General features: G+C 40.0%; 1 protein-coding gene and 1 pseudogene across 1 annotated transcript in view; one reads left to right on the top strand and one right to left on the bottom strand.

The window, feature by feature from the left end:
• nbeab (neurobeachin b) overlaps positions 1–26,748 on the bottom strand; it is a 171,721-nt gene that overhangs the window by 132,521 nt on the left and 12,452 nt on the right. The window contains exons 2-5 of the mRNA XM_037469312.2: positions 2,854–3,085; positions 1,678–1,778; positions 1,360–1,455; positions 376–497 (exon numbers count right to left, since the gene is read on the bottom strand). Coding sequence (XP_037325209.2) covers positions 376–497; positions 1,360–1,455; positions 1,678–1,778; positions 2,854–3,085 — 551 coding nt within the window. The remainder of the gene's footprint in view (positions 1–375; positions 498–1,359; positions 1,456–1,677; positions 1,779–2,853; positions 3,086–26,748) is intronic.
• LOC119223552 (U2 spliceosomal RNA) lies at positions 18,238–18,398 on the top strand (annotated as a pseudogene).

Raw genomic sequence — 26,748 nt, 5'->3', positions numbered from 1 at the left:
TCACCTAATTCTCTTCTCCCTCTTTTGTAATTCCTGAAAATTATCTGGAAAGAGATTTCACAAGCCTGCATTTCATAAATATTGCCAGCATGTGTGTCTATGAAACTAATTTACCCTTGAAATACTAGTTCCAGTCAAAATCTGTTTGGATGTGGAAATACAATAAAACAGTGTATTGTTTTGTCAATAAAGCTGCTGGATAAGACTCTCTAGAGAGGGAATGATTTCTAATACCTAAGCAATTAGAATGATGGAAAACAGGAGAGTGTAATTTTCTTCTCTCTGGTGTCGTAATGCTCCCCTGTGAGAGAGCTAGGCACGTATTTAAGACATTGGGAACACGGAGCGCACAAAAGTAAGTAATTGTTTACTCACCAGTAGAGATATGGTTTATCCTTGTCAACGTTGATGTTATTTAAGGGATCCATCCTGAACCAGGTGTTGAATGTAAACCCGTTCTGATAAGGCCATTTAGCAATAGGGGGTAAAGCAATGGCCTGGAACACAAAGAGATTGCATTTATACGGCATGAGAGACCATTTGGTTTTTTAAATGCTGCACTGCCTTTTCTAGACCACATTATAAGATGCACTATGAGTCAGAGCACAACACAACACTAAAGGTCTAAAAAGTGACCAAAAGGAAGCATAGTAGGAATGTGTTGTGCTTCTTTTATGCATTAAAATAATGCAAATATTGAGAATATTCACTCAAACGTTCTTTCTTATAAAACAACCCAACTGAAATTACAAATATGTGGGGACATCCTGAATGTCACTAGATGATTTATTGCAAAAAATATGCACAGTTTGTGCATAATTTTTGCCCTTTTGTATGACGGCAAGGGTCATTTGGGGAATGTTTTATTATTAGATCATTATCAATCTTTAGGATTTTTACCGATTGTTGAAAACAATTCTTAAACAATCAGTAAGAAATTGTATTTAAAGAAATTACTGTGCTGACTTATTTTCTTGCTCAAATGATCGTATTTGGTCAATCAACCCCAACACAGGGATGGTTAGGCTATACTATTCAACTATGCTATTCTATAAACCCTTTAATATATGTTTACCCCTTCTTAACACAATTTACATGTATATTCTTTACCAGTGGAGCAGTTTCCATCTAAATGAACACTTGAAATTGCTTTTCTTATTATTAGGTAATCAAACTACACTATCAGAGTGAAACGTTTTGATATACGTCCAATTCCTTATTTTCTGCCTGAACATTACTGTACAGAATGCGTACTATTTTTCTGTGCATTCATTGTCAATTGTTGTATACTCCATAAAAAAAGCACACATTTGTGTCAATTTAACATTGATTGCAGTGAGGAGACTTGTGAAAGCTTACTGCTGCACTGCGACCAGGGAAGTTGAAGAAGGCATCTGGACCGTGTCTCTGGGGCATCTGATTCAGCACCGACAACATTTTGACCGCATGTTTGGGCTGCACAGGTGGCAAAGATTAAAAAAAAGTGTAATAACAAGACATTTAAGGCTTTCTTTAATCGATAGGACAGCAGTCAATACACTGTCAATTACCTCAATCGCTCTTTCTGTAGTTTGTCGATTACAAAACAAGCCCTAAACAGATCAGTGTGATGGCTCTTTGGGGGAAACTCATGTTGTGTAAAACTAACACACACTTGTGTGTAACTCGCTCACTTACCCAGAGGCTTCCTTCCCCTCGTAGCATGCTGAACAGCAATTTCAGTTCCTTCACTGTGATGCTGTAGCTGGCCAGCACTCCCAACATGTCCACTAGCAAGTCTTTCAAACGTAAGATAGCGTGCATGCACGCATCACCAAATGCACACACACACACACACACACACAAACAAGGGAAGAAGCAGGAAAGAAAGGACGATTATCATATGCAGCTGCATGTGGCAGGTATTATAATTTATCCACACTACACAGGGGGTCCTCGGGGTGAAACATAGTCATATGCTTTGTCAACTGAGATAATAAATTAACTCTGGATGAAGCTTAATTAAAGCAAAACGGTTGTTTGAGAACTTCAATTATATTTAACACAGTACAATACAATTATATGGAAACTGCCTCAGTCTTCGGGATGATAAATTGTTGGACTTAAGAGTCACAGTAAAATTGCAGGAAGATACATTTAGATTTCCTCATCAGCTGAAACATTTTTTATAAACTCACACAAGGTTTAAACTGTTTAACAATTGAAGGGGCTCATTTAATAAATAAACAACATTTCTAAACTAGTAGTACACAGGGACGACTACCACCTGTGGATGATTCCTAATCTATAAATAAACAAATACTTATTTGAAGAAAATAGAGCATTAAGTTGTCTTTGCTACTATAGGCATTAAACTATCTGAATTATTATATCCAATTTGAAAAACTTTACCATTGACTTTTGCAATAGCTGATGTCTCAAAGAATTGATAGAATAAAACATTAGTCAACATTTTGGCAAACCCTAGTTGTTGTTTTTTTAATGGGTTATTGGTTAGATGCTTCAAATACGTGCATTTTGAAGCTTCCTTGTGTCTTTAAAAAAGCTTTTGCTAAAAAGTTGATAAATTATCATCCCTCATTCCCACAGAAAATATCCACCGTACTGATACGGTTCGTTTTTAGTCTGTCAATATATCTGCACCAATAAAATGAGCCTTTTTCATCCATAAACTTTATCACAAAATTGCCAGTGGATTGTAACTCGAAATAGAGATTCTAGAGAGATAGACATTTAGCTGCCTGACTGAAAGCTGACATTAAAGAACACATAACCCATGTATTCGCCCCTTGCTGGACAATAATCCCTCGGAAAATAAAAGCACAAGCTCTACCATTGACGCCATCATCATACCTGCTATCATGTCATCCACCGAGCTCATTATGAGCAGCACCTGCTGGATGAGGCCGACCTCAGTGCTTGTTTGCAGGTTTCGGACACTTTTCCGCAGGATGGCGGTGAACATGCTCCAGACTTCAGCCTGGCACGTGACGTCACAGTGCCCCAACAGCTCCACCATGCAGCCGATGCCTTCTGCATCCTGGATAATGAAGTTTGTCTCCAAGTCAAACTCCCCTCCCACCAACTGCAGAATAAGATTGGACAGGTTTTTATTTTTATGCGATTCACATACTGCTTAAATTATGTTCCGTATGATGATGTATGACAGTCGTTCACACTGCACATTGACATCTGGCTTTCAACTCTGCTCTAGATCCGTTTTTTGAAGCTGAAATTAACCATGAGGTCACATATTTTCCAAGTCACAGCTATGATGTTAACAGGATAGCCAGAGCCGGAGAGGTGTAGATCGGTCTCCTAATAAAAAGGTTTTTTACACATCCATAAAAACAAAAAACAGCTTGGCACTTAATGAAAAGAGGAGGGGAAAAGATTCCCTACAGCCCTGCTGCCCATTTTGAGTCATAAAAGATAACCACTATTAAGAAAGTAGAAAACAACAGTCAATAATGCAGTTCTTCAAGTTCTTCAAGTTCAACAAGCGTGAAATTAGCCCTCTAAAGAAGTGTATGGTGTATATGGAGAGTACTGACAACAACCTGCTGGTGGGCATCAAAGCAAGCCGGCGGGAAATGGGTCTGGATACCACGGCACACTGCTGTGACCGACGGGTAATAGCTAGGTGAAATCAAAAGCAGCCTAAAGTAGAGGAAGAAGACTAGTGTGGAGGTATAAATGGAGCCTTAAATCAGACATTATCAATTACATGGAGTGACGGTATTTAATGAGCCTTGTCGTCCAAATAAAAAACAAAGTAGTTCTGCAAAAGCTAAGTATTTGATGCAATTGTCAGGGTGGGTGCTGGTGCAGGCGGACGGAGGCAGGACCCAAAACGCAGGATTCGCAAAAAAACGATGCTCTTTATTCTCTGACAAAACTGAGACGTGGTCCAACAACGACTGACGTAGACAATGACGCAACAAGGGACAACAGGCACACAGGGCTTAAATACACTAGGGAGGTGCAGGTGATTGGACACAGGTGGAAACAATCAGGCAATCACAGGACAAGGCAGGAAGTGAAGCTAACCCAGGGACACAAGAGACATGAAACTGCAAAATAAAACAGGAAGGAGAACCAAACCGTGACAGCAATAAAAACTAGAGCTTTCTGATTAATCTCATTTAATCCATCGTGCCATGCAATGAGTCATTTCCAAATTGCAAAAGTTACAACTGGAAGGAAAACATTAATTTTTTATAACAACAAAATTTGCGTTTTCTTTGACCCCCTTTCTGCCTCTGGTTGGGCTCATCTACACAACGGTGGAAGGCCAACCAACCCGCTATAAGTGGATTTTACAGCTATTAAGACAAAGCTATGTCAATAAAGTTTTGTCTGGAAAAAGATCATCTGGAGTTAAAGGGATGTCTCTGTCCAAATGTCAGACGATGGACAAAATAGTCAGGCCCAAAAGGTACGACGCGACAAAGCCCAGTACGTGTTCTGGAGGCTTGAGGCAGAGGCCGGGTTGAAGGGCGTTCAACACAGCTGTTAGAATAAAGTAACTCATTTGGGGAATAGCTGAGTGTGTACAGTCTACGTAGTGTGTATGTGTGGCGAGGTTTAGTTGTCCGAAAGTGAGAAAGAGGAAAACACTGGATTTGCTGAGGGAAGACAACTGTTGACCATCGGAGGAAGGAGGAAGTTGTGAAGTGATGGCAAATGTACCATGTAGGTCTCAGTTTGTCTGTGAGTGGATGCTGCAGCTTCTTAAGACCAAAGTAGTATTGATAAAGGCCTCGACTATGCCTCTGGAGGATTCCTGGGCTGGTGTGATCGCACTAATCCAAGTTAAATCATTACGTTCACATTGGTAAACAAGTGGCACAGCTATAATTGGATGTTGATGATTATATTTACAAGGCTTGCATTACACGTCACTATATTCCACTACAATAGTTTTATAGAGCTATGTTATTAACATCAATAGTATAGTAGTATAATATTGCTAGCATCAATTCACCTCATTAGATCACAACAGGTGGGCTGGGCAACATGCGAGAGCAGCTTGATTGTTTGTCCACTGTATCCAATGTTGCATTGATCATACCTTAGAATGATGCATTGCTTGTGTGTGCGACATGCAGAAGATATGGAACTTTTTAAATAGTCGCATCAGTTGGAATATCACTCTAAAGAGAACAACACACACACACTTTACTTTCCCATACTTAAACAAATTTAGAGAATTAAATATTATCAAGCACACTTCAGCCACATTTAAGTCTCGGCATTCAAATGTTGGCGCAGATATCTTAACACGAAGTAACCTCTGGGTCTGGAAAAAATGGTAAAGCTATTGCTGCCAACATGTTGTTGAACCATCTTCAAAGCTTACATTTGAACCAGAAGTCTTCACCAATAAGCACAAGGGACCAGTAAGGCACTTACATTAAATCACAAGAATTCCACTGATTGAAAACTCATTGGTTTGGGGTTGTATGCCTTATTATAACGCAGGTAGATGAAATCCAGCGTTCTGATTGGTTGAGAGTGAGTCACGGGGGGTTCCTTATTGAGCGATAATGTACAGTTGCTGTTTACATTGACACGAGCGTTCAAAGTAACATGTTAGATTTTGCACGACCGTCAGTTGAGTTTTTAGCTTTCAGCTCGGTGGCTGGAAACCCCCCGGAAATCCCACAAATAATCGTTTTGAGGCAATGCGAGCTTTGGCAAGCGGACAATCAAGGTGGACGCAGTGTTCATTTTGGCAGTCTTAGTTTTTTAGACGAAAATGCATGTTTTAGTCACATTTAGTCATTTTAATCCTTCTTAGTTTTAGTCACATTTAATAGCCATATTAAACTCCTTTTCTTCCCTTCTCAGACCCAGGGACCCCCTGTGCTGTGTCTACAACTGCATAATAGTCTAGCTTACAGTACTTAAGTTGTCCATTAGATATCCCTCCTAGGAAAGGTCTATAGCAGGGGGGGCTAACTTTTTGACTCACGGGCCACAATGGGTTCTAGAACAAATGGATGAAGTGTTTGTGTGAGCCGATTTAAATGACATGTGAAAAATCATGAAGGATATTTAACACATTTGCAAGGGTGTAAAGCTCCACCAACTTCATGAGGAAAAGGAACCGAAACGCAACACTTTGTTGTCTTTGTCTGTTTACTCGCAATACTTTTGACATGGCCAAAGGAATCGTCATAGTCCTTTATTGTTTCCACTGTCAAATTGCTTGTCCCAACAAAAGAGACCCCTTAACGTCATACAATCGGTACAATACATTATTTTGGGGGCTGGATCATGAACCAGCCATTGTCAACTGGACCCCCACTTTTTATTGAACTGTCTTTTCTTTCTCTTTCTCTCATCTTTATTTTTTGGTTTCATGACCAGTCTTTTTCTCTTGTGTCTGTCCCGCAGGTTTTCCTCCACCTGCTCTGTGCCGCCACATCCTTCACCTGCACTGTGCAGTTCTTTTAAACGCCTCCACCTGTCACGTGTGCGCGCACGTTCTTTGTTGCTCAGTAACGAACGCACGGTGGCTCAAACTGTTACATTATTGATTTTTGACGATAAAGTACAGCCTCTTGTACCTAGTGGCCAAAATTTGCATTTAAAACCCATAAAGTTGACCAAGGTATACACATCTCCCTTCTAAAACATTCTTCTGCTTTCTAAACATTTATTAATTCCTGTCAAAAGTGCAAATGTCTCGCTACTTAAAGTGCTGCACTCTCAAGTGAGGAAGGGGAGAGTGCAGTTTAATTCCAGTGCAAAGAGATACAGATCAAGCTGCTGAAGACAAAAAACAGCCATGCCTTTAAGCATGCCTTCAAACATCAAACGTTTGACAGGCACTTATGCTCATTACTGTATGGCCTTTTGTGGCATAAAATAATACCAAGAAGAACATATTATGAAGGAGATACTTTGAATGGATCAGGAGGTTGTCAATTGTCGTTTGTCTTATTATCAACATTTTACCCTTCATTGAAGAGCATAAATCCACAAGGCTTAGACTGAACCTTGACATTCAATGCAATTTTCATTATTCTCACTATTCACAGACACGGCATAATTCTGATTAGAGTAATTGCACATTCAGATCCTCTGAATAATTTTTCACACATTATGCTACGAGAGGTTAATAAAGACATAAAATCACTGATTACACACTTAATATGTGGAGAGCACAGTTTTTTTCTGAGCAATGCAATAATTCTATGGAGGAAAGCTATGCAGTTTAAATGCCACTTAAGTTCACTGATGTAAACACCATAATCAGTGGAAGGAATTAATTCATGAGAATCTCCTCATAAAGAGGAAAACTACTTTTTATATATTACAACAATAAAAGCAAAAGGCTTCATCATGTATTATTTTATCCCAATAAAACCTGTAAACACACAAACTCATTCTTAAAACAGGCATTTGTGTGAATCATGTACGTTAAATTACACAATTGTGTAAAAAAACAGGGTTACATTTATTTATTTTTCATATTCAACTACCACTATTCGCTATAGCCTTGTTGGGATGAAATAGCCTCTCCAGTTGCAGCAGAGATGGAGAACCTGCCAGAAAGACAACAATCGCTGTACCAGTCCATTAAATGGGCCTTCATGGTAGAATTGAGCGATTCCACTCCTGCATTCAGAAGGCGTGAGGCAGCCTGCCGGGAGTCTACTTATGTAAACCTGACAATGAGACAAAAACTATTCTTTTGTTAAAAAAAGTGAATAGAAAGTTGGCTTGAACGTTATTTGGAAAACCAAGACGTAGCAGGCTCATCACCTGGCTAATACTGCTCAAAAAGAAAAAGATGATGCCTGCAGCATAACCAAAAGGACTGGGGAAACGATACGAAAGGCAGAATGCAAAAGACTCTGGAATGTGGTCAGGATTCAACATTCCGTACGACGGAGATCTCCCAGCACACAGCAACAGGCAGCGGCTTCATGACAAGACTCTCAAGTGTTTAGTGACCCGGGAACCGACTGAGAACTGGGTATGAAAGTCCATGGCGATACCTGTATGAACGCAGAGGTGAACTAGAATGTGAATTCCACATTTACTTAATATGCAACACTTTTAAAACACGGTCTTACTTTTCACTTACATATGCAAGTAAGACTAAATGTTGAAAAATATGTTTGCCATATATTTTTCTTTGCATTTGTAGTTTCTCAAGCAATGTTTAAACCAATTAAAAGTATTCCTCTTTAGAACAAGGATGAATGAATGACAGAACTGTGGGTGCAACGCAGTGAACGATCTTATCTGCGATAGCTAAAGCAGCAAAATTCTAACGTTTAACATGGAACAAAGAAGCAACAAGAGGACTAGACGGATCCGGATTTTTTTCGCTTCCTCTAAAACTCCATTAATATTTTACATTTTAATTTGCTTTCTGGCTTCCTGCTGGCTCTCCAGGACTTATCTAAAATACTACAACAGCAGGAAACACTGGCAGTGAAGAATTGTGCCTGTACACTCATTTATTTTGCCCCTATCTCTGACTGATGGTTTCCAATGATAGAACGCTGCTAGCTAAACCTCGGTGTGGGCGAGCTTGAGCTCTTCCGACTCCTATCAATAATCATATCACATTACATTGTGGCTTACAAAACAAATTGTCATGTATTCAAATGCAAATGAGTCACGATATTTACAGCAACCAAAGGTTGATTAAACGCCTGAGCTGCTGTACTGATTTATACTGTTTAGTGTTGGTATTATTTGTTTAACTATACTGTATTGAAATGGAAGTATCATTTTCCAAAAGGGAATTGCAATTTTGATTAAAGTTTCAATATAAAAGTATTTTGCTTGAATTTACCATTTTGGTAAATTATATTGGTAGCACAATGTAATAGTTATTTAATAATGAAACTATTAGCGCTTAGATTGGTTCCCTATAATCCCCACTTGCACTGTGCAATTCTGTCTGGCACCGAGTCAAATTCACCTGAGAAAAGAAAGACTTGATTCATGACAAAGCGGCAGAGCACAGCACCTGACTGGCTGCACAGATACTTATGAAGGTAATAAGAAAATAATAATGAGGCCCAGTGGTCTGAAGCAAAACTCTTTATTGCCTCCCATATGATCAACGGCGGCGCATTATAGCTACCCTTACTCTGTCTTTGCCTCCCACGATAAAAGCCCAAGACACAGTGCGACACTGCAGTTGCTCTGCAGTTCACTAAGAGGCATCCAAACCAAATCACTCGCAGTAGCTTTCCCCTGGTGGAGGACACGGCAGACGCTAGAACATCCAGAGGGATGTTAGCGTTAAAAGGAACCGTGTGTATGGTAGAGTATATTGCTAGATATGGATTAATAAGCATTATGTATTGTTTTGTGTATAATAACTTGTCAATAAGTTACCCTTTAATAATCTATTTGTATCTATATATGAAAAAAAAATGAAAAAAAACTAAACACTATTAGCATTTTCACAGCAAAAAAGGAATGATATTAAGAATTCTGGAGAAGTTTAATATTGATGGCCCCAAAAAATATATTTTCAACATCTCCAACATATCCATCGAATGTGAATCTGTGCTGTGTCTCTGCTGCCATTGCACCCGATGATTTCAAACTAAGCGTTGAAGCATGAGTAAACTTTAAAAGGCATGTTAGATTTATCACTACCATAAATCATTTTCCATCTTTCAGATTAAAGATAAATAATGAAAAAAGCTAACAAGTTGTGAGCATCTATCTGTATTTCCCTTTTTCGCAGGGGAGAAACGTTAATATGTGTGGTTGATGACACTACACTCAGGATTCATTTATTCATATTGAAACAATGACCCAAAATGGCAAGGCAACTAATCATTCTGCGCATGCTTCTTTCTGTGTCTATGTCTCACTAAAGGGTGGAAATTGAAAGATGGGCTGACTGAAGTCTTCTAGATCCTACCAGTGTTTGAAAGTCTGCGTTGAATTCCTAGTAAAAGACAACATGTCTGTCAGCGTGTCAAGTGTCAGCTAAAGCATTTATCGTTCACACCCACCCAACCAATTTATATTCACGTGGTTTCCACTCAAACATAAATGGCAATGGAATTTAATCTTGTGGCATTTCTTTGAATGCACAATAATTCAACATCAAAGGAGTGTAAACGTTCTACATTGTGTATATGCACCAGTCTGCAGTCACACAAACACACACACACACCGCACGGTGTAATGGAGGGAGGCAAATCCAGCATTCAGCAATCCATGCTGCAAGATGCAAATACCCATGTGCTGGTTCAAACAGGGCCAGAGCCAACCTATTTCCCTGTTTGAAGAAGAGGGGCCATCAGAAGGAGGAAACCCGTCTAATCATTCAATTTCAATTAACACTATCTTTTTAGGATTATTCAGAAGCTCAGAAGCTCATTGGAGCTTCATGTCGTTGATTTGCAAAGGGGAAGGTCATAGAAATAGCACTACTAAATGAGGCAGGAGAGTAAGACCACCTTAATTAGGCTCCAGCCGATATCTATGCATCTGAAGCTGGCAGACCTGTTGAGGTGGTTACACCAGAGTGGTGACAGCTAGCTCCCTTCACTGCATTAGCACAGGAGACTTAGAGAGAAGGATTTACCATTCACCAACTGGAGGTGAAACTAGATTAGCAATAATGCCTCGCAGTCAATCTTGCACATTAGCCTGAGGCTCATTGAACTGCTCACAAGCTCATGCTGCATTCACATGGAAAGACGGATATCATTTCAGAGGCAGGTGCAGGATGGTACAATTTGGTTGTGCCCATCAGAAAACACCAGCAACAGGAATAATAGCGCCATTGCTGTTTATATAGTTTATATATTGTATTTATTGGCATTCCCCTGGATGGAATTTACAAGGGGATGCATGTAGCTCCCTCTCACAAGGAGCAATTGAATGGCAAGAAAAGCCAGGATTGTATGGCTTAAGGCAATATTAAGATAAAACTCAAATATCTCCTACGTGAAAGCAATTAAGGTGTGTGCTTCAGTTTAATTGTTCATCCCTGTGGCTCCCCTCTTTTAGCCAGAGTTATGAGCTTCACAAGAGACATTATTTTTTTCCTTAGACAGAATTCATTTGTGCTTCATTGAGGCAGAGAATTAAGAGTTACATCAGAGCCCTCAAAAATGCCTCCCCCTTTCGAATGCTTCTGATTAGGCCTGGGCTGAAGGTTTGCCGTCGCCATGGTGACAGGCAGATTGGACTTGAGACAGTTTCCAAGGGGAGCCTACAGGAGCCTACAGCGACCCACTAAATTGGGTGAAAATAAATAGAATGGATGTCCTCTTTACAAAAGGCTGCTGGTGGAGTGCCTACACTGCAGTGAAGGAGTCCCTTGGGGGCAGATGTAGAGTTCAGAATGGCTTTCCTCCCTGATATTGCTAAATTAATAAAATGAGAAATGTTCCAGGTTCAGAAACAATCATCTAGTGCGCCAGATGTGAACAGACGCAGATCCTGAAAGAAGTGACGTTCAGTCCTGAAGGAATAATAAGAAACGTGTATCATCCCATCTCATTTTTCTTCTCTCAAAGGGTATAAGCTTTGCCTTGTTGGATTGTGTTGCACTTGATCCAAGGCAAGTGCATAGAGGACAAAAATGATTTGTGTGGTGCATTTCTATACTGGAATCAAGCTCAAATATATGATTGTTAGTCTTGCCAACAAACAACACTGCATTCAAACGCATAAGACCAAACCCGGGTAAAAAACAAACAGGGATGTCATCAAAAGGACAAAACAAAGTACATCATGTTTCCCAAAAACAACAACAAGAAAAAACACTGTCAATGCAATACAGAAGTTAAACTCTCCTCAAGGGACATATCAGTTAACTTAGCACAATAACAAGGATCAGCTCTTTGTCAGAACAGCCTGCAGCTAACAGAACACAGTCAAAGGGATAAAGAATGACGCAAAAGCGGTGTAAGTAAAGAGGGGAAAAGAAATAATTGACCATTCTGCAACCAAGTGCTAAGCAGCACCAGAGGGAGTAAAAACAATATCCATATGGAAAACTTTTTCCAACAACCCCTCTCACTTCACAACTACTGTAAAAGACTATTTTTCAGCCATGATGAAGAAATGCAAAGGAATGGGTTTGATCAAAAGCAAAAGACAAAAGTTACTGAATACTAATTCATTTTTAACTTCACAAAACACTAAAATCTAACTCAAATTATTTTGAATAGGTTATTGAATGGCTCTACTGTATTTTAAAGTGCAGTTTAAGAAGCTCAAAATAACTCAAAAGACAATATGATTAAACATAGTGGAAAAAGAATCACTTAAAAAGTATTTCATTTAAGTAATTTGGATGTCCAAACTGAATTGGCACATACATTATCTAATAGTATCAGTAGTTAAGCCGGTCATTATATCAGTCTGATAAGATTCCATATGGCCGTTCTTGCTTTACCCTAGACATGTCACCAAAATAAAAAGGTCATGTCCTTTAAGAAACAAAGCGGTGGAACATTGATGGGGGGGTGGAGGGGGGGTGTCAAATGTGACGCTTCTGCTTCAATTTAGTTTGATTAATGGTCTCGATATCAATGCTGAACCATGTTAATCACCACACTTTGAATGCCTACCCCCTCTGCTTAAATGATGAGCACATCAAAGAGCAGCACACTGAGTGAGAAAATAATTATCCTTTTGCCCTCTAAAAGGCAATAATAGTGTACAAAACCGAAAGAAACGGAGGGTTGGAAAAAGAGAAAGGAACAATGAGCCAAGTTGGAACATGAAAGTTGTCCTCGTGTATCCGCTTGTTAGTTCCTAAAGTCTTTAAAGTCCTTAAAGTAAAATCATGCATCGAAATTTAGACATCTAGACTGGAGTACAACCTAAATGAGAGGGCAACTCCTTCCCCTCCCATTTTATCTTCAACACACTCAAACCATCGACTTGCCGAATGGGCGTGTGAGGGTTTTGGAATATATATTTTTTATCAAAATGTCTTTATATACACTTATTTTCATCTTTATTTGGGCTCATATTTTCATTACCACCATGTGAAATGCGAAAACTGCATCTAAGGTGCAAAATGTAATGCTGACCACGCTGGTCACTGAAGGAAATCCTGAACACAAAAACCTCTCATCTCGCACGGACCGTAAAGCAGATGCATCATTTTTGACATTTGATTAAATAGCTATTAGATCAGGGGTGCCCCCCAATAGGTCGATTGCAATCGACCAGTTGACTGTGAAGGCAGTACCAGTCGATTGCGTGCCATCTATAAAAACAATAGCGCCACGCCTGCGCTCTCTCCCGCGGGAGATGACCGGTACTAATGTGAATGCTAGTTAGCGATCCTTGCTTACCGGACCCCAGACTGACTCCAAAAAGGTAATGTCCAACAATGTGCTGGTCACCGGTGCTCGAAGGGTAGGGGGTAGATCGCCATGACTCTGTCAGTTGAAAAGTAGCTTGCGAGCGTGAAAAGTGTGGGAACCCCTGCTCTTGATAGACAGGTGAGAGGACACAACCACTGAATAACACCTGCTTCCTTCTGTGTGACACCCGGGGAGTCTCCCCTCATTCTCCCCTCATCATCTCTATGTGGAAATGCACTTATTGTACGTCGCTTTGGATAAAAGCGTCAGCTAAATGACATGTAATGTAAATTCACTGACAATTAGCCTCAGACTAACAGCAGCTGTGAATTTCTTTGAACATCTCCTGCAATGTAAAGTCAATGTGTGGATCCACGCCAAGTCAATGTTTGATGTCCATATGGCCGATGGTGGGTAAAAAAAACAGGAAAATACAGCAATTGCTTCCTGATATTTATGATCAACTTTTAACAGGAAAGGGCTCAAAAAGAAAATAAGAAATAGCAAATCATTAAACCATTAAATCAAACATCAAACGTCACCACCGACCAGCGAGTAAAGCAACTGTGCCGTTATTTGCAGATACCCCACAGGAGCATTGAATGCATTTAAATAGAGGACAACCTAAATCTACCGGTAAGCACTGAAGGGCCTGGAGAGGATGTGACCTGAATTTTAGACCAACTCCCTTCATGTGACCAAACTGTGATTGAGATGTCAGGAGCGCTGGTGTATTGTCTGTGGAAACTAGGGCTGCAACAACGAATCGATGAAATCGATTAAAATCGATTATTAAAAGCGTTGGCAACGAATTTCATTATCGATTCGTTGTGTCGCGCGACTATTATCTTTGAGTATTAAAAGAAAGTTGCGCGCGCCGCGCAGAGCTGAGAAGAAAAAAGTTGAGCGCTCGCGCAGCAGAACATCGGAGAGACCCGTACTACTGTTGTGAAACATGCGGAGGAAGAGAAGCCAATGCGATCTAAATATTTCACACTGAAATGGGGGGTGCGGGTCCTAGCGGGCAACGGGGTGGGGGGGGGGGGTGCTGCGGTTTTCTTTGCAGCGCCAGTAGTTTTACGTTCTAATCGCCGCGCTCGACTTCAAGGTGTAACCTTTATTATTGTTCGGTCTGAAACAGCGCGCCCAGTGACGGGTGGTGCAGCAATATTGATGTCCGGGTGGAAATCAGGAGAAAGGTCGGTCCGGGATATTTTCGGGAGGGGCTTTGAAATTCGGGAGGGTTGACATGTCTGATTGTAAGATATGCAAAAGCGACATGGCCTGGCACGGGAGCACCACGGCAATGATTCATGATTTTGTGCCTAAAATATTTAATTTGGCGGCTGTAAAGTATACATCATGCGATGTGTGTATGTTTTTTGTGTTAGTCCATTTTATTTGCTTACTTAGGGATGTTCAAGGAGCAATCTGTTAGTGCAAAACATATTTAGAAAGTGCACAGTCAGTTCTATTTTTCAATAAAGGGTTGGAAATTAATGTTTTTACATTTTTTATTTTTTTTATCCGATTCATTGATTAATCGAACAAATAATCGACAGATGAATCGATTATTAAAATAATCGTTAGTTGCAGCTCTAGTGGAAACACTGCTCAAGATATAAAAGATTCCAGTGTTTATGCTCCATTAAACTGCATGCTTGCAGCATATAAATGTGTCTAATAAGCCACGAGAAAAAGTGCAGATGAAAGGTGTTTTGTAAAGATTCGGTCTCCCCGGGAGTCCATTGCTGAGGATTTTTAAAAAGCTTTACAGTTAATAGAGCCATGTTGCATTTCTTCCAGTTTCCAAATTGAATCAAGAATGTCATTGATATTTTCCCACCATTTCATTAGCAGCTGAGCTTGCTCTAGTCATCGTCGATCAATTAACTAAATAAAGACTCATTAGGGTCCAATTCATTCGATTTGTGGCGACTTGCAAAAAGAAATTAACAAAAAACAAATCAGATCAGATAAAAACACCTGTAATGCTACTTACTGCCTGCTGACTCTTTACTTGCTGATCTTATTAGGCCCCCTGGACGAAGTGTTTAGCAGCCAAACCACTAGTGCAACTAGCTGCTTAGTACACAACCGCCATTCCGTTTCTTTCACGAGAGCAGCTTGATGAGTTTAATTTAATCATTGCCAAAAATATATGAAATGTCTTTCTTATCAAACAACTTGGAGCGGATTGCCTGCTTTCATCGCCGCTGATTATTCACTTTCAATGTAGTGTAGAGGAGGGGATAGAAGGGGGATGAGGCAAATTGTGACAGTGTTTGCTGCTGACCCACCTGGTGGAGAGATTTACGTTCTGCTGGGTGTACCTTTTTGGTTTAAACTAATTCTTCTGAAATATGCAATAAACATTGTCTGATGTTCCTGTATGGGCTCTTTGAACCCAAATAAGCACTACATTAGTCCTTTAAAGTCATATAATCCGTATTTCGCAGCTTTAATTGCTGAAATTCTCGTCTCAACATCATCAGGTAATAGAATAATTATTGCAGTAAATTCAACCTTTTTAATAACTTCAATGTGCATCTCGGACACAGAGATGATGATTAGAGCCGTCAGTTAAACGCGCTATTAACGACGTTAACGCAAACCCATTTTAACGACGTCAATTTTTTTATGGCGAGATTAGCGTTTTTTTTGTTTTGTTTGTTATTTGTAGGCTTACCTTTTATTGTTAACCGAACTGTTACGGTTCATTGTTTCTGATATAAGAGGCCTGACTGCTATTTTGTACCACACAGTTTGGCAATGGTGTTTTTCAGTAAAATAAAACATTTGCATAAATGTTTGCCAATCCACTTTTGATGTGTTAATTACATCATTAAAATGAAGGGAAAATTAGAGTTAGAATATATAAAGATTTGTGATTAATTGTGATTAATTTCAAGTTAACTATGACATAAATGCGATTGTGATTAAATATTTTAATTGTTTGACAGCACTAATGATTATATTATAGAAATAATATGATTGTTTAGATTCAATAGTTAATTTATTTAGTTCGCATAAACAAAAAAAACTAAATCATGACATAATGGTTGTGCAATAATGACAAGATAATGAGAAAACGCTACATACATTAAGCGACAGAGCACTGGGGTGTGAATTCTGCCATTATGTTTTGGAGTTGAGTAAATTGAAAATATCCAAATGCTGAGCTTTATCTCAGTCAACAGTCTCACAAACACTTGAACGTACCAGCTTCAGAGGAAAGTCAAGGTCAGTGTGGATGATGGTTTTCCCTGGCTCTATTTCACTCCAAACAGGGTGATCCTGAGTTAAATGGAGCAGGGACACTTCAAGACAGAAATTGGTGCTGATTACTCAAGAGTGTGAAAGCATTGGATATCTGGACAGCCAAATTACTTTTTTCCAAATGCATCTTATTCTATTAGGAACAATCTCTGTGGATTTTAAAACCTGACAATGAGATCAGTCACATTATTCTTTTTCCTCTTTCTTTTTGGTGACACCAAATCAACTTCTGATATTTAACACAACATGTGGGAATGTCTATTTTAGTGTTCAGTGTAAGAATGAATTGGCTACCAAAAGGCAAAGACATTTAGTCCATTTGTAAATACAGTGGAAATTAGGCTGGCAGAGAGTAATATGAGCCAAACTACTTACTGAAAGGTTTGGGATTATCATTAAATGTGCGTTTGAGGGCATATGAGGCAGATCAATAGCAATTATATGCATAGAGCTGATAGCTGGAATTTGACAGCCCAGCAGGCTTAGCCTCCGGCAGCATTCAGACTTTAGAAGCACTGCGAAGACAAAGATTGCAAGGCAAAGGGCAAGAGGTGACAATGCTACAGTAGGTAGAAGAAAGATTGTATAAGGAGAGAGAGGAACAAAGAAAAAGAGATTTATAAAGGTATGTTGACATGGCAATACGTACTTTCGACCCAGAATGAAACATTTAATTCATTCAATTTATTCACGATCGAAAGGAATGCATTTGTCCTCACGCAAGATAAAGGACAAGATGAAACCTATGTAACACAAAAAAAGTTTGAATACTGTGTTTTGGAGAGAGGTCGAGTCTACCTATGACTTGTTTTAAGCCAACCAGGCAAATCACAAAGCATAATTAAGACTTTGTGGTGAATATGACCTCATGGTGTGGGAAGGCAGGGAACGATTGCTTGGGTGAAGCCCAGACACACCTGACGGAGGGTATGTTGCGCTCCCCTCTTATCGGATCTTCCCGACATCTTCTGCGCACCCACCAGATGTCACGGCCACCTCATAAATCTAATCTTTACTCAATTCCGGCAACTGTATGACATGCCCTGGTCTCTGCCTCGTGCCACAACATCAGCATGTGCCATTTCATTTCTAAGATGAAATAACAAGATTCTCCTGTAAAAGCCACTCTATCCGGGGAGTACAAAAGATCAAATTGATCGCCCATGCTTGTATCAACAGTGAAATCAACAAGATTTCAGCAGGAGCTTACACTTTTGATTGGAAGGAAATCCATGATATGTGGGTGGGGCCTGGGGAGTGGGTTAATAGGTAGCAAGCGACTGCTTCTTTGAGTTATATAGTTGAACGTGACAAACATCAGTGGCCCCCTCCTCCAGGAAGGGGAGAGCTGGATCCGCCACTGGTCACCTCCACATCAAAGAGAGCGATAGAAATTCACTCATGATTGAAGGAGATGGAAGAGAAACCTTTGTTTACCCCTAGGCAATATATATCTTCACAACATGACTTCTTCGGGAAAATACGTAGATCCTGGTTCACAAATCCTCCTTAAAGTCTGTTTATCTCAGGAACACCATGTATCAGTTCAGGGGGGCATAGACCTTCTGTCCACTCACACTCAACCGTATTTTAATTTTCCCAACAGTCGGCAAGCACACAGTTTGGGTTTATCGCTTCTCTGCCTTTTGGGATCAAGTGTACTATCTGTTCTCATCAGTTTAATATCTGACAAGTCCTCTATACAATTAATTCATATTCAGAATAACATAAACTAGTGGAGAGCAGAACAAACATACATTGTATTTTGAACTCAGACGCACTAAACCATTTGTTGTCACTTCACCTTTTACATATATGTACTCACTGTATACACTTATATACAACATTCAGTTTAAAATTTCCAACAGCAAAAGGATAATCTAAATGCAGTCTCCTATACTGTAGCTATGCAAGATGTTGCCCGTCATTGACCTTTCACAACTTAATGTATAGTGTCTCATTTTGTTTTTACTTGCATGATATTCTCTTGCATACATTTTTAATCAGTTAGAATGAGCCTGAGATTTTAATTGCCAACAACTGATTGTCTGTAATGTTGCATGAATTTGATAAGTAAATAACAATTTACGAATTTGAAGTATTCAAGACCTACAGGCTGTGAAATCTTTTCCCGAACTGACTGCTCATAGCTGCTACAATTATTTCAATCACAGAAAAAATTATATGAAATTAGCAATCCCCAAGAAGTAAAAATGATTTCAAATGGATCTAAGAGAAAGGTTGGTCTCACTAAAACACAGAAACACAGACATGTGACCTGAATATTAAAAAACCCTTTCATGGCCAAGTTTAAGAAGCCTTACCTTTGGAAAGGTTTGGCCTTTTTCTTTTTCAATATTCTCTGCCAATAAATTAAAGCAAAAGTTAAATGTAGTAAATCTCAAAAAGCACAGGAAGTGCAAAAGGTTAAGCTGCCTGGTCATAAGTAGGATGTTTGGTCATTTTCATTCCTAATTTAGAAGTACTAGCAATCTCCATTTGCAGGAAAATGGAATAAATGAAACCCTACCAAAATCATGTTTGCCGGTATAATAAAAGACACCTTTAAACAATGCTTAAACTCTCAGCTTATTATGAAGAGTTCAAACTAAAGAATATCGGAACAGATTTAAAACAAAATGGTTTGTGCGATCACATTTGTAAGAGTATTTATAAAAGGTTGCTATCCCAGGGGGTCATGGGATGTCGATATTATTCAGATCTCAATAGACAGAGTTTTGAAAAGACTGACGTTGAACATGGAAAACAATTTAACAAAGGGTTTCTCTTTTTAGAATATTATGTCAAATTCTAGCTACATTCTCCTGCCCTATTTTTTATCCCCTCCATGGACATAAAGCTCATCATCTCATCAGGAGTAGTTAAACTAAAAATAATCTTTGAGGGCAAAGTAGCAGTGTCCTAAAATATGTCCATGTGGAGGCCAAAAAGCTCTTGTCTATGAGGAGACTGATCACTGCGATGATACAGGGAGAATCCCTCAGCTCCCAACCCAGACACCAGCTGTCTGTCCCAATTTCAGAACAAAGGACAGCTCCCTTCTTGTTGGACCCAGTGGAGAGTCAGCGCAGCATTCCTGACGTGTCAATCAAAAGTGTCCCCTCTAAGTTTTAGAGGGGACACTTTCTATCTAAGTTCTCCCTTTCTATGGATCCGTGCTGTTATAAAATGCCTTTACACATGGTTTCCACCGTGCAGCTCGTCGGTACCATTCTGAACCCTTTTATACGGAGTAGCCAAGGGTCAAAGAGAAACCTTTCATCTGGGGCCACGTGTAGACTATAAAAGAGCCGCACTATAATAAACGAAGATGGGAAACGCCAGTCGGTTTGCTTTGGCACTTAAGGGAAGAGTATGAGGGCACTTTGCAGCTGTTTCACTCTTCTGAATAATCACACATTTTAGGTGACCACATTCGTTGTTCCATTTAGTGGGAGAGCGGTCTAGATCCAAGGGGAAAAGTCTCAAAGCCACACTGATTTTCCTATCTCATATTCACAGCTTACTGTGTGGCAACAGAGGCATGTTTACTATTCTGGTGGGTTGTATCATCTAGTCGTTCCTCTAATCCCTTGAAATGCTTGGAATTGTAAAACAAGAGGAGTGCTCACCTCTCCAGAGGAGCGAGGAAGAAAACTAAAAGGCAACCTTGCAAGAAATATATTTTGCAAAGAGGGTGTGCTGTGTGAACACATTTACGATGTGAAACTGTAAGCACACATCATACATGGGACACAATAAATAAACTATGTACAGTCTAATTTAAAAACAGTGTTCTTGTCCAGATAATTTGAAGGACGGCCCATTTTGTACACAATCTGAATAAGAACATCTTGTTAATCCAAAGACAGGTTGCAGAGACATGCGGTTCTATAATTGTGTAAATAGGCAGATATAACTAAATTAGAAATGTGTCCCAAGATAGACAGTCACCTTGACAGTATCCTGCACTGCAGTATTCCCCAACTATTGTTGAGTCAGTACAGCCATGTGATATAATCCCAAAATACAGGACAACCGAAACAAAAACGTCTGTCCATCTCGAACACTCAAGTATCAACCAAGCTACTCTCCCAAGTCCCATTTAATTAAGCACATAGGATATGGAGCAACAGTTGTGAGCTGGTATTGACCTTGAGATATAATTTGGATGAAATAAGCTCACGTTTCAGAAACACATTGCGTTGCATATACACTGGATGTAGCTAACAGCCGAGGGGTTTTGTTATCAGTGTGCACAGTTTCCTCCAGCAGAATACTGCTGTCAAAAAACATATACTCTCTGGATGTGTATGCATCCATCCAGAAATGTGTGCTGATGGTTTTCCATCTGGATTAGAGGAGAGGAGGAGTTTAAAAAGGTCCACTGCTGATACAAACATATCTTGCTCGATAGGGCTAAGAAACGTACACTGCAATGCAGAGAGGGTTGAGGTGGACATTAAGAAGTCATAAAATGCATAAGATGAGAAGTGGATCACACTCCATATTATCAAAAGTACCACCACGCTGAGACTCGGACAAGATGTCCTCAAGTAAAAAAAAATAAAAAAATCAATATGCAGTTCACAGAAATAGGCAGAGGAGAGGAAGAAAGTGGTAGAGACATTCCACAGTGTTTACTGCAGCAGTCCCCCCCAATTCCTTGGTCTGACCACAACACTAATGACACACACACACTATGTACCGACCACTTGGCATTGAGCCATACTGCCCTCTTTCAAAGAGCCATGATTATATTGGCAAACCTCAGATGACACAAAGAAATACACTCATGTTGTCTACATAACAACAGTGTTAAACAGACAGGAACTAAAACATGTAAAATATATAGTTCAACATCTGTTTTGTCTCAATTCTGCGGGTGGACTTAATGTAGCTCAATGTCCACACAGTGTTGACACTATGCTCTGGGTTTGGACTAATTCTTTTTTTTCTTTAAATAGAAAATCACAAGAATATACTTGGTGTTGTGTATTGAGTTTGAAGCTCTCTACCCGGTAGTAAATCACAAATTGAATCTAGCAACCACTGGGTATATGTAAAATCAATTAAATAGAGAAAATATTTACCTTGTTAAAATTCATAAAAAGGAAACATGTCCTGTACCTCGTCACATGGGGACCAATCCTCGCCTGTATTCCCCTCTCCTTTCTCCCATTTAATGTGACCAGCATGCAACCATCCACAATATCAGTCAATTTGCTGTAGAAACTAAACACGCCCAACCAACAGAGCTCAAATCTGAGCAGCCTGACAAACAGTGGAGAAAAGCATGGAGGGTGGCAGGATTGAATATGTCAGGACACCGGCCATCTATAAATCATTATGTACTGGAGTCAAGATACTAATAGCTAGTGGATATATGTACTCAAGCAATCATCATGAATGCCTCTGTAGCAGCTATTGACGGACAGCTTTGCATATTCAACATTGGGCTGAGGCAGAGTTCAAGTGGGAAAGTATGTTGTCTCTCCGTCCAGGTAGAACCGTTTCATTGGACCGTCAAAGGCATTCTGCTCCAAATAGCGGGAGTAAGGGGGAGGGCCCTGCTGTTCTAAATTCATTGCCCTCCATCATGTGACGTTAAACCACAGCAGCTGTAATAATTGGACAACAACAATATCCAGAGAATCTGTTGCGATGCACTGCAGAAAATATGGAAGGAAAAATATTATTTGAAAATATAAATATGTAGACTATAGAAAATTCTCTCTCTCTCTGTGTGTGTGTGTGTGTGTGTGTGTGTGTGTGTGTGTGTGTGTGTGTGTGTTGTTTGAAGCATCACAGTTTAATAAATAAACTGATATATATATTATATTCTTATAACTGTAATGGAGAACTTTGAGTTATATAAAGAGGCATGAGTACATGCTGCATGACATGAAATTAAATGTGTCAGTCTGGGTAACTATCCTCAAAACCCATGACTCACAACATGTTTTCGTCAAGCACCAGCTGCCCTCTTTCAACAATCAGTCACCTCCTCAAGGGCAGGTCGACTTTGGCCGATCTCCTCACCTCGGAGTCCTGCCGCCCCGCCCCCATGTCTCCCCTCCGGTCCTGCAAGGTAATTACTTGACTGCTTACTGCCTGTCCCACCCGTCAGGCTTGTCAGTACTGGGAAGTGCATGGTCATTATCCCAAGACAAAAAGGACAAATCTCGTCACACGCTGGCTCCATATGCTCGAGTTACTGCTCATAGGGAATATTGTTAAAGACCTGCCTTATAGCACATGCATGAACATTGAAAGTTTTTCTCAGCATATTTTAGCACACATGGATAATCAGGCAGAGAAGCTGTTCCTGTATTCTTGACTAGCACTTAAAGCAACAAGAAATAACTCTGCTCCTTTATGAGGATTCACCTATGGCTGCTGGCATCATGTCTTATTCTCCTCTCATGCCACGTGGAATATGTGCGCTGAATTTGATCTAAGCCGGCTAGGCACTCCCTTGAACTTCCTTCCAATTCTTTCAAATTTAAAAGGATACGTACCTCCAATGTGCTAACATAAATCCTATTGCTTATACATGCACATATACTGCTTATCCTTACACAGTTGGAAGTCCGATCCCGGCTAGCATGGAGCAAAGGACAGGGTACACCCGGAGGCTGGTCGACCGTCAATCACAGGGCTGACATAGAGACACACAATCATTCAATCCCACGTTCACACACCAACGGGCAATCGACCTATGCCGCATGTCTTTGGACTGTGGGTGGAAGCCAGAGTAACCGAGAGGCTTGGGTAGAACATGTAAACCACACAGAAAGACGCTAAGCAGGTTCCAACCCAGTATGGTCTCGTTGTGGGGACCTTGTCGGGCCTAACAACACCCTAGAACTGTAACATTATTTGACAATAAAGTAAAGGCTCTGGTACCGTATTGTTTAAATAAGTATATGGTTTTTCTGTATGTATCAATCATAGATGGAGGGGGACACGGTGCAGCAACCTGAGTCTAGACAGACAGAGGAGCCAGATGGCTGTGAGACAGCAGTCACCACCTTATGCCGCCAACAGTGGAGATCATCCACGGCGTGACGTCCTTTATATCATCTGTCACAAAACACAGTAGTTCCCTCCAGACATGGATGCAAAAGCAAATATTGAGTTTCCATAATTAACTAGTTTAACTGTAGTTTGGCCAACTCTGCAAGTGGTGTTAAAGTATTTTCTTTTCTAATAGACATAAACAACACAAAGTCTTACAGTGCTATGGAATAGAAGTGTTTGAAGATTAAATATTTGTATTATTTAATTTATTTAGTATTCTAATTTTCTTAAATGTAAAAGGTAACCCATGTACAGATGGACCTACTAAAAAGCACAACGTACACTCCCCCACAGTGAGTGGAAATAAACTGACTCATGTATTCTGTGGTGTGTCTCTATTACGACACACCGCGTCTATTATCTAATTCAATTGATGTTGTACTGTGATGGTTATTTTGGCCGAAACCGGAGAAAAATAATTGCTAAAACAGCTAAGCTGTACATGTCTATCAGTGACTGAGTGAATACTGCATTTGACTTTCTGTTAAAACATGCCAGAATTTCAAGTTCTTATCATATCATATATCATATTAAGCCAGAGAAATTAATGAATCTCAGTAACTAACGTGTCAACATGTTATCCAACAGGACAACAAAAACAATAGTCCTGATCAAGGGAAAATGTGCAATTTAAACTCTAATCACACATTTACAGATCAAAGTGGTGCTTCTAGAAGACACAATGTGGTTGGTTGTTATCATCAAAATGTGCATGAGACAAGAGCATTAGGAAAGAAGCAAACATTTACCATATAAGCTCTAATCATTGCTACCTTAGTGCTAATGCATAGAGAACAATAGCACAATCACACTCCGTTCATCATACCTGCTAGGCTCTTAAGACTGAGAGGAGAGGAAAGGGAGGATTGTACAGAATGGTGGTCACTCGGGCGACTTAGACTATGCGCTGATGCCCTGGGTGAGACTTGGCCATGCTCTCTGACACATGGCAATCACACGGCTCAACGCAGACACACAGGCACACCGTCCACAGCACCACCGAATCAGTGACGGGCCCGGGAAGCATCAGCTTCCTCTCGACTGAGAACAAATATGAAGACAGCGACCGACTGTCTTGGGCCTCCAGTGTCATTCTGGAGACTTGGTAGACAGGTGAACTGAGACTGTGTTTGCCCCAGTGTTGTCACCAATAAGCAAGCAATTAACATCATAATCACACATTTTCAAAATTATAACCAAATACGTTTCAATCATACCAATTATGACACTGAGAAACAATCCCAGAGTGACACCTACTACTAACGCTGCACTTCTGTCAATAAATGGAAACATGTAGTGTATATAGGTGTGATTTAAAATATGATTATCAATCGTATACAGGACCGGCAGGTGACAAATTGAAACACACTGGGGTCCAACCACGCACAGCAAAATGGCTACTCTGTCTAATAGAAAACATACAGATAAATATGATAGCCGAGCATACGTCAGTAGACAATATTTTGATTTACAAAAGTCCAGTAAACCTAAAAATTTAAATTTTGAAAAATACTGAAGAGGACATTATTAATGCTGACGAGGATGGGTGTGTCAAATTACACATTGCATAACAATCATTAGATAATTGATGTACATTAAAATAATTACTGCCAGACTGTTTCTGATTCTAAGTACTCAAATCCCACTGACTGAGTTGCATTGCATACTCGTGGGTGCAAGGAGTAGAACATATTTTCTCCTCCTCTGCTTTCTCAATTTTTCCCTCACTCACCAGATACTTTCTTCTGTTTCACCTGCCAAGTTGGAGATGACCCCACATAACAGGTCTCACTCAATCTCAGAAACCAGCAACAGAACACCGGTCCAAACTGGAAACACGCTTGACTGCTGGGGAAATCATTCCCACTCACTGACTGAAATGGCAGCTGTTGGAGGGAATGAGCAAATAAGACTTCACTGGCAAAGATGGAGCTGAAAACTCACAACTCTCATGGTAGATATTTTACAGCATATACAGTTTAAAAATCACTGCGCAATTTGACCATGCAGCACTTTTTTCATCATACTAAAGTAATCACATTTAAGTTCACCCTGAGACAGTGATGAACAAAAATAGCACAAAGCAGTTTAAACAACGTTCGAGTAGCAGCTTCTCGGTTTTAGCCGGCAGTGCTTTGGTCTTGTTAAAATGATTAACAGCGGAGGCGGGTCACATCAGCTGTCACTAAATGTTCATTCTCAGAGTAATTTGAAAGAGGGCCAAAATTCAAACTTGGCTGTTGTCCGGATGGGGTCCTCTCTGCAGTCGGTGTCTGCACTCAGCAAACGAGTGAGGCAACATCCTCGCAAATTGCCTCACTTTGTTGGTATCGTTGTGCAAAAACGAGTGAAGAGAGAACTATGCTTCGGTTTTCATTAATATATCAGACAAACAGGAAATGCGCCCAGGGAAGCTGCACCATTTAAATAGAAATCATATGGGATTGGACTTAGTATAGGCCGATGGCAAATATCAAAGGATCACATTAACCTTAAAGTGGCGACTGTGGCTTAGTGGTAGAGCAGGGTCGTCCTTCAATCAAAGGCTCGGCACTAGTCCATGTTGAAGTGTCCTTGGGGCAAAACACTTAACCCAGCGGGTGGTGCCTGCCGTGTACAAATAGGTATGGACAATTGGATAGTTGTGATGGGCAGGTGGTACCTTGTGTGGTGGCCCCTGTAATCAGTGTGTGTAAACGCGCTATGAGTAGTCGGAGGATGAGAAAAGCACTAAACAAGGTGGTTTTTATGCTTTCCTAATAAATGTGTTTTATTGTCATATTTGGGTTTTCATATCATTCGAGATAACAAAAGCATTCCAAATCAAAAACAATAAAAGTTAACTTAACGGTAAATTGAAAGACGACAGGTCAAATTAGATGTGTATAGCTGATAAGAATGAGAAGTTCAAGAGGGACAATCACAGGCCGTGTGACTTGAGTCGTTCAGTCCCCTAAAAAACGAAAAGACAACTGAACTGTTAAGTGTCAAAATGCAGTTAAGTCTGCATTCCATATAAAAAGTTGGGTTCAGGGCAGGTTTCAGACAACTTCAGGGA

Source organism: Pungitius pungitius, chromosome 3 (assembly GCF_949316345.1).
Source record: "Pungitius pungitius chromosome 3, fPunPun2.1, whole genome shotgun sequence".
In the NCBI taxonomy this organism is placed as follows: domain Eukaryota; kingdom Metazoa; phylum Chordata; class Actinopteri; order Perciformes; family Gasterosteidae; genus Pungitius; species Pungitius pungitius.
Note: the sequence above shows the minus strand (reverse complement) of the source record. Positions and strands in the feature narration are given on the sequence as shown.